A 12,829-nucleotide genomic window follows, 5' to 3' on the forward strand; every position below is an offset into this window, starting at 1 on the left:
ATCCAGAAATGCTCATGAATGTCAGTTTAGAAGCTATCAAAGTTCTCAAATAAAGCACCTTTTGAGAATGTCAATGTTTGTTGGAAATTATCTTACAAAACTAGGAAGTATTTTTGGTTTGTAGATTAAAAGTTATGGTTGTTTATTGATTTTAGTAAAAAAAAAAAAAAATCGCAACTTTTAGGAAAATGCCCCGCGAAATCAGGCATTTTAGCCGCAACAATCACAAAAAATGCCCCCGAAATCATGGAGGGATTGAATAAGTTGGTGTGGTAGTAGCTGAGAGTTGTCCCCAACACATACTCGGAGCAAACAGATCTTTTACAGTTTTGTCGTTAACTGTTCGGAGTCAACCCTGTCTGTTAAAATGTGACGTGGTAGTAGCTGAGAGTCATTCTCAACACACAATCTGAGTGTGACGTCTCATAATATCTCGTTACTTTTTTGTAAAAATCGTCAGGAAGTCCAATATTTCTCACCATGCTGTAAGATGATCTTAGACTAAAGCTCTGGTATGATAACAACGAGTGATATGCATCATTTAAAGGAACTCAAGTCCTTTAATTTTTATTTATATAGTTTGTTTCAGGCTTTTATAAAACTATTAAACTTGAAAACATACAACATTTATAGAAATTTTCTTTTTTTTTTGTAATTTCAGCCACACTAACACATTAACTCACTTGAAGGAGATCTGCCTGAATAAGACATTAATTTTAGCAGCTGACCCTGCCCTCTGAAATAATCTGAATAAAAATAGACAAAAGAATATTAGTTTTAGTAACGTCAGACTCATCAAAATTGGATTTAGCTAGGTTAGGGTTAATTTGATAACTTAGTTCTTTTATGTTTGAACAAAGAAACTCCAGCTATTAAAGTCTGTCACGTTTGTGTGACTCAACAGAGTTAAGTGTTTGATTTAAAGCTCTGCCTTTTATAATTATCATTAAGGTAACCACACTGTAGTTGGTTTATGGGAGTGGGAGCTTTAAATCAGGACAGTTTTCTCCTGATTAGTGCAAAGATTTAGTCTTAAGGTCAAATCTAAATTGTTAATTTGTGATTGTTCTGGATTTCTTGGTTTAAATAGTCAAGGGAATGTGTTGAGTGCGGCCAAATGATCAGTATCTTACCTGCAGTGGAACCACAGTCACAGTGTTCTCAGTTTGGAGAATCAGGGAGACATTTTCAATCTTTCATTTCAGTTTCTACCTTCTAAAACAACTCAAACTTTTAATTTTCCCTTGCAGTTTTACAGAAGGATAGGTATATTTTCTATGGCTGCAGAAAATATGCTTCCACTGATTAGGGAGTTATTCTGTTGCTCCATCTTGTCTTCTACAGATAACTTATCCTCAGTTAGGTTATCCGTAGTTGTTGCTTTGTGTGTAGATGAGGGGAACTGCAGATTTGCGGTTGAACATGTTTTTGAGCTTCAGCGACAGGAACATCGTTTGGTAACAGAAATAGCGACAACGTGAACGACTGTCTTGTGCAGCATTAATAAAGTGTAAAAACACGTAATGTAGCATTCATTCAGATTACTTGGAACCTTTTGGGTTTGTTGTAGTAAATGGTGGAAATGCCCCTTTTTAGCGGTGCCTGATCTAAGTAATGATCAGCTCGACTTCCATGAAAATTTCTCCCTTGTTCTCTAAACTGAGATTGTTTAATGCCAATTAATACTCCACAAAACAAAACTGGGAGAATAAAAACAACTTTTAGGCGTAACAATGAACAGCCAGTACGGTCACCTTCTGTAGATGGGGGTGTGTGTTTAAAAACACATGAATGAATCCATAAAACACATTAACCCTGCTGTAACGTGACACACAGGAGCTGTCTCTCTTTCTCTGGTGTTCTATGGAAACAGAACTTGCTTGTCAATCTCTGGTATGTGGAAACGAAGCAAAAAAAACTGATAGTTCTGACATTTTGTTGTATGCTTCCATTACAACAAGCAACGCGAGCTATTTTCTGGTGGGCAGAGGCATCATATTGATTGAAAGACATGACAGGAAACCAAACAGCAACTCTTTAGGAAGCTGTTTTCTCCTACCTAGTATTACCAACGTTACCTCTAGAAAAGCCGTTTAACATCATCAACCATGAAGGCTTTTGTATAACATGTAATAAACATGGAGGATTTTGATGCTGGGCACAAAAAACATGGAAGCATATGTAGGATATCCACTCTGACATCATCACCATATCAATTTTCCCTCCAGCAGTTGAAAATTAATTACAAGGGCAATCAAATATCTGTTTATCTTTGATAAAGTCATTTCGAACAGTACGATCATTTCTGAGAAAGCAGCTGTTTACACAGTCCGCAGTATTCAGATGGTGACCTCATGAGGACAGATATCACAAAATGAAATTGCCTAGAGGGCTTTCGTCTTTATACAAATATTATTATAATTTGCCTCACTCTCACCGTGGCAGTTCGGAAGCTTAAATTTAAAAGAGGGGGAGAAAAAAAAATATGACTGAAATGAAAGACATGAGGAGAATCACAATTTTCCCCTTGTTTGGGCAGTGTTTCTATAGGTCCTGCAGTGTCGTTTCTGTGAGCGTCTCTGTGGGTCGAGTGTTTATCAGCTGCATACAAATACACCCACATGCCAAGAGCATGGAAATAAAACGCAAAGTGTTTTCTGCTGCAGAGGGGAGTACTACGCACACCTCATAATTGCTCATCAACTCCATCTACCAAACAAAAATTGGTTTTGGAATACTCTAAGATAAGCTCGATTATTTAAATAAAATATAGATGAAAACAGGTATGTAGGAGAAATAACAGGAAACTGTTATTTGAAAGCAATTAAGCTCGGTATTTATGCAAATACACAAATAACAATGTAGAGACAAATGCAAAGTGGAAATTAACACCAGATTAAAGACTGTGTTTGCTTGTTTACAATAACTATGAAACTAGCATTCTTTGAAAGGATGCATATCGCCCACCACCTTACATACCAAAGCTTTGAACAAAGATCTTATTTGATCTGTTAACACTCAGAGTACATAATGAAGATGACTTTCAGCTACTACCACACCAGATTTTAGCTCAGTATCTGCAAGATTTATCAAGTTATGGCCATTTTTCTGTTTGCTAAGGTTGATTAGCTGTGGTCGACTCTAAAATTATCTGTTGCAGATGTGCATCCAGTGACTACTTTCTGATAGTTTCAGTTAAATTTGTACCGTTGTTTATGACAAACAGTCAAACAAACACTCGCGCACAGACAAAGGCAATAAAATATTCTTCTGAATAATCATTGTGGACAGCGATAAATAGTCTATCCAGTCCAACGTCAAGGAGGCAGATTTATTGAAGTTGTTACCGGTAAAATAAAGGATTTGCAAAATGTCAAATATATATTCAATGTTTTCCATAGATTTATGAAGTTGCGAGTCATTGTGAAATCTTACTCGTGTGCACGAGCTTGATTTTCAGCTTTGAGGTTGTTGAACTTATTCAGCACTTGTTGAAGGGCACCTTTTCATGACAGAAGAAATTTGTTATATTTATAGTTTTATCAGTTTTATAAATGAAGCACATATTTTAAAATAAATGTCGTCAGAAGGACAGCAAAAGTGCTCCTCTGCTGCCAAAGAGACTCCACTTTTGCACATAAAAACTCCAGGAAAGATGGGTTAAAATTAAGAATAATGGTCCATCAACCCATTTAAATGGTAAAGTTAAAAGCTCTCATGAGTATTCTAATACAAATATTTGAGATGTGTAACAAGAAGAGAACAATGTTGGATACCTTGGATGGAACTTCATGAGTTAAAACAACACCGGAGTGAAACTTTTGTCTGAATGCGGGGTTGTAATCTGCGTTATTTCAAAGTTTTAAAGTGGAGAGCCATCTCTAAAGTAGGTGCAAACCTCGGCCTGTCTCTTATCACGAGAAAAGTGGCATGACAGTATTTTCATTTTCTTTCTTATCTTATGGGTCTTTGCCATATCCATCTTTTCAACACAGCCAAGTGTGAATCACTCCAAAATCTCCAATTTGGTCCTCTGCTCTTCATCAGTCTGTCTGAAATGCACAAAGGGAGATGGGAACGTGTGAATTCCTCTTTGTTTCCTCAAGAAAGCTTCAAATCTGAGCAGAACTGCTTCATGTTTCTTTTTCTTTAAATCAAAATCCTCTACATTAAAACGTACACGTTTAAACGGGATTTCCAGCTCATCTTTAGCCACAGATGGATGTTGACACTCCTCTACTGAATTATTATCACCCCCCGAAGAAGACAAACGGGTGATAATGTTCTTGCCCCTGTCTGTCTGTGTGTGTTTACCATCCCGGTTTCGTTAAAGATGCCGATGGTTGTGGGCAGGAAGGATCTCCTGAAGACTCTCTGTTGTTGGGTTAAATGTGGGGGTGGGTCTAAGCCCTCTCCCCGTGGATCCTGTGGGCCAGCTGGATGTCTTTGGGCTCGATGGTGACCATCTTGGCGTGGATGACCCCCACCTGGTCAGCCTCGCTGGCCTCCTTTGGAGCCATGGCAGCCGAGCTCTGGAAGCTCAGGTCGGTCTTAAAGTCCTGTTTGATCTCCTGGACCAGTCGCTGGAAAGGCAGCTTCTGGATGAGCAGCTCGGTGGACTTCTGGTAGCGGCGGATCTCCCTGAGAGCCACGGTACCGGACCTGTAGTGGTGAGGCTTCTTCACTCTGCTCTTACGGGTGGTTTTGTTGGTGAGCTGCTTCCTGGAAGCTTGACCTCCGGTGGATTTACGGGCAATCTGCTTGGTTCTGGCCATGCTGGGGTTCCTCGAGGTTCCTCTGTAGATATGTGGGCTGTAGTTGAGGTGTTATTTGAGATGTTAATCATCTGGATGAATATTGACAACTGATAAACTTTTGGAGTCAGGCTGATTCAAGATGGCTGCCACAACTCAGCAACCTTAGCAAACAGCTGTAACTCAGTTTCACAGATATAGAGCTAATCTTTATTGTGGTACTAGATGAGACTGATCCCCAACACACACTCTGAGCACGACATCTTTTGATATTCTACAAGCTCCTGCGTGACGTAGTTTTTTGAGGTTTGACTAAAATGGCTGTTTCTCAAAGATTATTTAGTCTAAAAGTAACACTGCGCCCTCGATCTCGAAAGCAGCATTTATTTAACATCCATTTTATCCTGTCAAGTTTATGTTCTCCAAGAACATTTGCATGCATGGTTTGAAGAATGCACGAGGTGCACACATGTTCTTTTATAAATACCAGTTTGTACGGGGAACGTGTGAAGCTGATGAAATTTGTTCGTACAGATGTCTTCTGTATCTGGCACTTTGATGCTGCAGGTGCCTGTGTGATCAGAGTGAACACATCCTTTTGAAATCACAAAATGAGCTCAGATTACCATCTGAAATGGATGCCAACCTGAAACCCGGGCCAGCCAACGGACCGCATCATTTCCTGGTTGTTTGCTCAAAGAGTAAACGGGGCCGCCGTCCTTTCATGATCACCGTCACAGGTCACTGGGCTCCCACCGCACTTCAAACTGTTTCCGTTCAAAAGAACCGATAATTAACTTGTGTGTAAAGACAGGAAAAAGAGGAAAAAAATCACACTGACCTGAGCACATTTCCGTGCATTCTAAGCAGCGGGTTTCACTTTGAAGTTAAATCACCTGCTCTTAAAAATAATGTGGTGAAGTCGAGATGTAGAGTTGCTGTTCTGAATCTTACTCCCCTTTGTGGTAATGAAAAGTGCTAATGAGAAGTGGAGGCAAACAAAGGCACAGTTAATGAGCGTCAATGTTCTTTCTTGCCCACTCATTAGGACTCCATTTTAGCAAGTTGCTGGCCCACATTAGTAAGTGCTTCCTTCTTCCAAAAGTACTCAGAGGACACCTCATCATGTGCCCTGACAGGGAATTGATTGGCGTCATGTGATCAGGAGCATGAGTGAAAATTAAATTTAAATGTTTAGTCGGTCAGTAAACATACGCTCTCGAAAACCATTTCTGTTGACGCTGTTGCCTCCGTAGGTTTTAATCATTTAATGCAATCCTGTCCCCTCTGTTGTCGTTGTTTTAAGCTCCTCTGTGAGTCTACCCCATCCCCTCCTCAAACAGAAGTACGCAGCACAACGCCAAGTCAGCTGTCTTTATACTTCTACAGTTCTAAACATGAATCCACTGCATATTTCATCACAGAGATGAAAGATAAAAACAAACTTACCTGAGACTTTCTGCCTTTCTCTGGCTGCCAGCTCTTTCTATTCTGTTCTTTTTGTTGCTCTTCTTTTTTTATGATAACTTTGCCCCCTTTTGTATAAAGACTTCATCAAACTGTCTTTCATTCTACTCTGGATATTCTATTTACTTGTCATTTTAGCGCACTAAAAAAACATTTATTTTCTCTGCGGTTTCTGTTCGTCTGGCTGCTGTGCAAACACACAGTATATATTGTGACAAGAAGCAACACTTTATAAAGGAGCTGAGACCAAAAAACTAGACTTGTAGGATAAAGATGGACGAGTTTATGAGCCTCAAATAACTAACTGAAACTGAGCAGCAAAGTGAGAGCTACGTAAATCAACAAAAATCAATACCTACAAGAGAATTATTGAAGTGAAAATCCAGGAAAATGTCCTGTTCATTTACATGGAAGGGTGGGACAAATTATACTGCAGCCGGCCACTAGGGGGTGCTAAACCTCTGTAGCTTCAACTTCCATCTTCCAGCCCCGTGTCTGGTTATATTATATCATAAAAAATAAAATTCTGTATTGAAGTAGATATATAAATATAAGTAAAGCTATGAAACTAACCAGAAACATGTTTGATATTTTAACTAACGTCATTATGGCTTCTTTAAATAATCACCAGATATCAACTTACATTTAAAAATGACAGCTTTTTGCATATTTTCACTCTAATTGTTGCTAAAAAAGATGTTTTAGTTGTGCTGCACAAAGTCTGTTTGTGTTGTCATTTTGTTTTTTGTTTTTTTGTTCGGGTTATTACCAAAGTTTGTGTGTTTAAAACAGCAATGAATGAGGTCACAAGCATCTATTTCTATCATTTTGTGAACCAAAATGTTTGGGAACCACTGCTGTATGTTAGCAAAATAAAACATACTCAACATCTGACTGTCTTTGTAACGATTCTGTCAAATGTTATTGTCTATAAAGGTCACGTCTTTGGATGTTAAAATGTACTAATCTGACTTTTCTGACAATTAAAATTTTTGTTATCAGAGATAAATCTAATTCAACAGAGGCAGAAACACCATCTGGTGACAGACAGGAAAAAAGAAAAGCTGAAGATATTTTTGTTTTTAAGTCAACCTTGACACAGGAAGCTACAGTATAGTGTTCAACACACAGACTGATGATTCGGCTGCGATTCATGGTCAGCTGATTTTGGACAAAGCGTAAAAAAGACTGTGAGGGTTGTTGGAACTGGGATGCTTCCCGAAGGACGTGCTGCGTTCGGACTTTTACTCCGGCTGCTGGTGGGAACACTGAGATGACTTAATGGGCATCCAGTGGAGGGCAAACGAGTGATGGTGTTTTATTTTTTTTATCAAATATTGCCTCAGTGCGCTTCATAGTTGGTCCACTTTTGTGGTTTTTGTTTGTTTTTAAAGGGAGATATACAGAATGAATGCTTCTATATCCAACCTATTTTTGTTTGTTTTTGTTGTGACCCAACTGAAGGTGCTTTTGTTTGCTGATCTCTAGTTCCTCTGACGTAAATAGCTGAGAGGCCTTTCTGATTTTTTCTGGAACCATAAATAAACCACTCATCGGCTAAATCTAGATGTATTTGATAGATTCAATTCTTTATTGAAACTCAGTCCCATTTTCTTTAGTTCTCAGGGAATTAAAACAAACAAACAACAACAACAAAAAAAAACCCAGAGTAGAGGAAATACTTCCCCAAAACCCAATTAAAAAGTATCTGACCACATGAATTAAGCTGCCATCATCACAGTATATTATAGACAAGCCAGAGATTATTTTATTTATTTTAAATATTTACAACATTTTATCTTTTTCCTCATAAGGGTCAGCTCATGGCATTTTCAAGTTTTATTTATTTATTTATACTTACCATGTGAGTTTAGCATTAGGGGGACATGTCCAAGCTTCTTCCGGCAGACTGAAAACGTAATTTAACCAGGATGTGTTCCCTCCAAGTGAAGCGTTTTAAAGGAAAATGGTTTCTTTAATCTCTGATCCTCTGATTTGAGATATTACCATCTTTGTTTACAGGATGAGACACATTTTCTCCCTCCACCCTCTGAGGAGGGTGACTCAGACGCAACTTAACAAAGCAATGAAAACGTCTCCGGACTGTTTTCTAACCGTTTTTTTCCCCCAAACCGATGATGACGTGTGTATGTGGACAGGATGTGGGCTCAAAGAGATCTGACCACTGAATGTGTGTCCTCAGGTGGTTATTGGACGACTAACGCCGCATTCAGATGCACTCATTTCCATTTCCCAGACCTGACAGCAACGTGACTGTGAAGCTTTGTAGAACACATCATCTGTGTTATATCTGGCATGCTGTTCCGCTGACTGCATGCCAGCTGATTTAAATGTGAATGGTGTGCCAGCAGGTTTTGGAGAATATAGATCATCTTGGGAAATTTAGAAAGGAATCGGAGCATGTTATGCTTGGTGGATATATTAGACACAAAGCCCTCCTCTTGAAGTTGAAACAGCATAGATTTATCACCTTCGAAACACTAGCTTCCCTGCTGAGTTTATTTGTAATATCACATCATATCATGTCTCCCTGATCCTCCTGCTGCTGAAAAAAACACAGCTTTTAATTAAAAATGACAATTGTAGGATTATATCTGAGAAAATTGTGATCGTAATGAAAGCAGCAAATATAAATAAACCTATCATGGATCGTAATTGGATGCTTTGCTGCTCGAAAGAACAAAAAAAATAAAATTAAGCAAAAATGGAAAGAATCTTAAGTGACTCATTTCCTTTTACATGGAAGTATGGTTTTTTTTTGTCATTTTATTTTTAATCTAAGTTTATTCTGAAACAAAATGCACTTTTGAGCAGACATTAGTGCTACAATGGTGGCAGATTCAAACTGAAGGGAGGTGATGAAGATCTATAAACTTGTCGTCCAGACAAACTTCGAGGGAGACCAATTAATCTGCATATTTTATATTCACCACTTTTTTCAGAAGAAATCTGCCGTGCCTGTACATACCTAACCAGCTATCAAATAGGAAAATGAAGATGCAGCAGCTGCTACAACCAGCTTATTTTATCCCACATTTTAGTTTTTTAAGCAAGAATTTTCTTCTGTAGATGTTATGGTTACCGCTGTTTTTTGGACATAAGCTGCCCTGATTTATGAAGATCGGTGTCAGCCATTTTGGTCAACTTTTATCCAAAGTATTTTGGTTCTGGAGCTCTGTTCGGACGGACTCGGCTGCACGCAGTCTGAACACCTGCTCACCATCACAGAGGCGACTTCCTTCCCCCGGTGTGTCGTTCAGGGCTTCTAACCTGCCATAAAAATTAATTTAGCCCGTCTGTGAGGGAGGGATCAGTGACCTTTGCTTGCGATGTTATTTCATATGTTATGGCCTGAATCCCCGGTGAAGTTTACAGTGATGATGCATTAAAAGAAATGTAGTTTCAGCCTATATTTACTGCCCGTCGCTGAAAGGCGAAGGTGGATGGTAATGCTCGTGTGTGTATCTGTCTAATGCCAAAATATCCCACAAACCAACTGATAAATGTTATGGAAACTTGCAATAAGTGCTCACTGGATGTATGTCTACAACTCATCAACTTCTGGATCCATTCCAGTGTTGACCTTAGCCAACACAAAAAATGGCTACAACAGATAATTTTTACAGATTTTGAGCTAAAATTGGTATGAAAGATGGGGGGCGTTCCTTTACTGAAGGGCATATTGATTGCAGTGTGCATAACCTGTTGAAACCATAAAACAAATGTTGCTGCAAATAATCTGACAAATCTTTAAAACAACTCACATGAGACCTTTTGAAAGAACGTGTAAAACTGTTTGTTTAAAAGGTTTGTTGTGATGGTAAATATAAAGTAGTAGAAAAGCTCCCAGTCCTAATGATGGGACCAGAGTTCAGAACCAGCCTCAGAACTGGAAACTCTTCCATTTTGTTTTCTTTCCAACGCCTGCAGTACACCCAGCAGCACACAAAACCCAGTTCAATAGAGTGGTGATGATGAAATGCTGACTCTAAAGTAAATATCTACAGTATACGGAGTAAAAGAAGTTAAATTTTACCTTTGGCAGTGCTGTATGAAACTTTATAAAGCTATAAAAGCAATAGAGAGATATTTTGTTTTGAGCTGGCTTCAGATCACCACTGCTATAGATTTCAGGGGCTGTTTTTGTGAGTTGATGAGTTTGAAAAGGGACCCTTGAGGGTCCCAGCAAACACAGCCACGCTGGAGTTCTACAAGGCTCGGTGCAGGAAGCTGGCAGGGCGCAGGAGACGGACTCGCAGCCTGAGCTCATTTCCGCTTCCACTTTCAGCGCCGCCGCATGTTTTCGACTCTTAATTAAAGTTTATGTCGCAGGGATGAACAGGAAAGATGCAGCAGAGCTAAATCGGCGTAAGAGTGAAACTTTTAAAGTTTCCCACGACGCATGCTCCAGTTAACTTTGAAGGTATTTTGTTCTCTATGCATCGCTGGAAAGAGATGAAAGTGTCAGAGTTGAGCTGCAGTTCTGTCGTCATTTCATTTTATGTTATGCCATTTCCAATAGTGTTGCAAGGATTCTTAGCTGCCTGACAAAACATGACAGTGCCCCCCCCATGCACCCCGTCTACATGCATCTGGTTCTGCACAGTAACAGCTTGTCTGTATGAAGTGTATCCACTCTGAGTTTCCGAAAAAAGTCACCTTTCTATGACTTATTTATTTCTGCAGGAGTTCAGAGTAGGTTTGGTAGGTTTTCACAAAAGTATTTCTGTAGATTTAACTCCCCATCAAGCCTGTGTGAGGATTTTAAGGCCATGTTCGAACCATCTGTCAGAAATGTTTTCGATGGTCCCGTGTTTCTTTTCAGCTCGTAGTATGACAGCAGAAGGGTGCATTCTCTGGGCACCATCTTGAAATAGACTTAAAGATGGACAGCTTGGAAAAACATTTTATCTTTTTTTTTATAATGAGGCCTTTTTCATATTTAAGGCAGAGTTTAAGACAGACAAGCACACCTTTCTAAGTTTATAATTATGCTTCTCTGACATTTTCTGCAATCGTATATTTATAGCTCACCTTGTTTCTTTTAGTACTTGCAACAGATCTGGTTGCAGCAGCCTCTGTCATGGTCACTTGTCGTGTTTGTCCTTGGTTTGCAGCTGGTCTTTGGACACAAAAAGTGTTTGTCAAGAGAGGATTTTTGTTTATGTTCCATGTGGTGCAAAATGGTTTTCATTGGCACCGATTTTAGTTGTAATATTTGATGTTGGACATGATCTATTGGCATCTGAAACCAGGCAGGCGATCGGTCAGATTTGTTGTTGGATTGGTTGAATTTGCGTTGCAGACATCTCATTCACATCCATCCTTTCTGCTTCATTCCTTCAAACACCTCTGGAGGTGGATTAACTTGTGTCATTGTAAATAATAGTTGCCAAATAAAGAGATAAAATATGTAAAAGACATGCTGTAATTGTATGAAAGCTCACTCTCTTTTAGATGCAGTTTAAGAAAAAATAAAAATAACGAGGCTTAGTTTATGCTTCCAATCAATAGTCTTCTGCAAAGACAGTATTCTCTGTGCAATTAATCAGAAATCAGGCTGACAACCTGATTAGGATTAGTACCCTGCTATTAATGTCAACGAGGAGCAGCTGGAACAAATACAGCTGTAGTGAAATATTTCTGATGTTTGTGGGCATATTGTGCCTGTCGTGTTTTCAGCTACGATCTAAAATGACCATATAGTTTTCTTCTGCAACAAGGTAAACATTCACTGCAGGTTTTTCTAGCTTTAAGATGTAAATCTGACTAAATAATATGAAAAAAACATCAAATCTAAATACAACAGATAGCAGTTTATTTGTTTGTTAATGAAGCATGTGTTAAAATCTTTTTTTTTCTTTTGTACGTGTGACATTTATTTTCTTTTATATAAATTTGCACAATGCGCATGATTGCTGTTATTTTTACTCGAGTTTCCTCAGCTCGGTTTTCAGTGTGTATTTCAAGCCCGAGTTTGTTAAGCTCTCTGCAGCCTGTGGGAGTTTCTGACAGCTTGTGCAACATGTTTTACTGCGACGGAGAAAATAAATTTCTGATGAGTGACAATTAGTCGAAAAGTGTCTCCAACATCGACATCTGAAACGCAGCGCAGTCTGAATAATCTATCTGGCAGCTAAGAATAGCCGTAGTTACAAATAACGAGGAGCTCAGGCTGGAATACGGTGTCATTGTGAACATGTTTAGGGAGAACTTGTGTTATTCTGAAAGACGTCTTCACACAGAGTGATGCAATGCTTTCAGATTCAGGAGTCAGACATTTTGTGTAAATATTGTGTTATTATTCTGCGTAGGAGTACACGTCTTATTCCCGCGGGCGCATATGACCTATCCACCTTTCTGTTTATATTGATCATTAGTTTTACTGTAAAATACTTGAACTCCCGAGTCCAATGAAGTTCTCATGGTGGGAAGAGTTCTAGTTTCAGCTTAAACAAAACTGGAGATAATTGGCAACCAAACCAGCATGTGCTCCAATATGAAGGGTTGTGAGCATTTCCTCTATGAAAAGGTGTTTAGTGTGCTTTTTACTTTGTCTTATTAAAAAACAGAAACAAGAACGGTGA

General features: G+C 38.9%; 2 protein-coding genes across 8 annotated transcripts in view; one reads left to right on the forward strand and one right to left on the reverse strand.

Moving 5' to 3' along the window:
* The window catches only part of asic2 (acid-sensing (proton-gated) ion channel 2), a 356,894-nt gene that overhangs the window by 177,640 nt on the left and 166,425 nt on the right, over positions 1–12,829 (forward strand). The window lies entirely within an intron of this gene.
* LOC108237764 (histone H3-like) lies at positions 4,404–4,787 on the reverse strand. The gene has a single exon (XM_017419430.1). The coding sequence runs from the start codon at positions 4,773–4,775 to the stop codon at positions 4,404–4,406; it is 372 nt and encodes a 123-aa protein (XP_017274919.1). The 5' UTR covers positions 4,776–4,787.

This window comes from Kryptolebias marmoratus, linkage group LG12 (genome assembly GCF_001649575.2).
Source record: "Kryptolebias marmoratus isolate JLee-2015 linkage group LG12, ASM164957v2, whole genome shotgun sequence".
In the NCBI taxonomy this organism is placed as follows: Eukaryota; Metazoa; Chordata; class Actinopteri; order Cyprinodontiformes; family Rivulidae; genus Kryptolebias; species Kryptolebias marmoratus.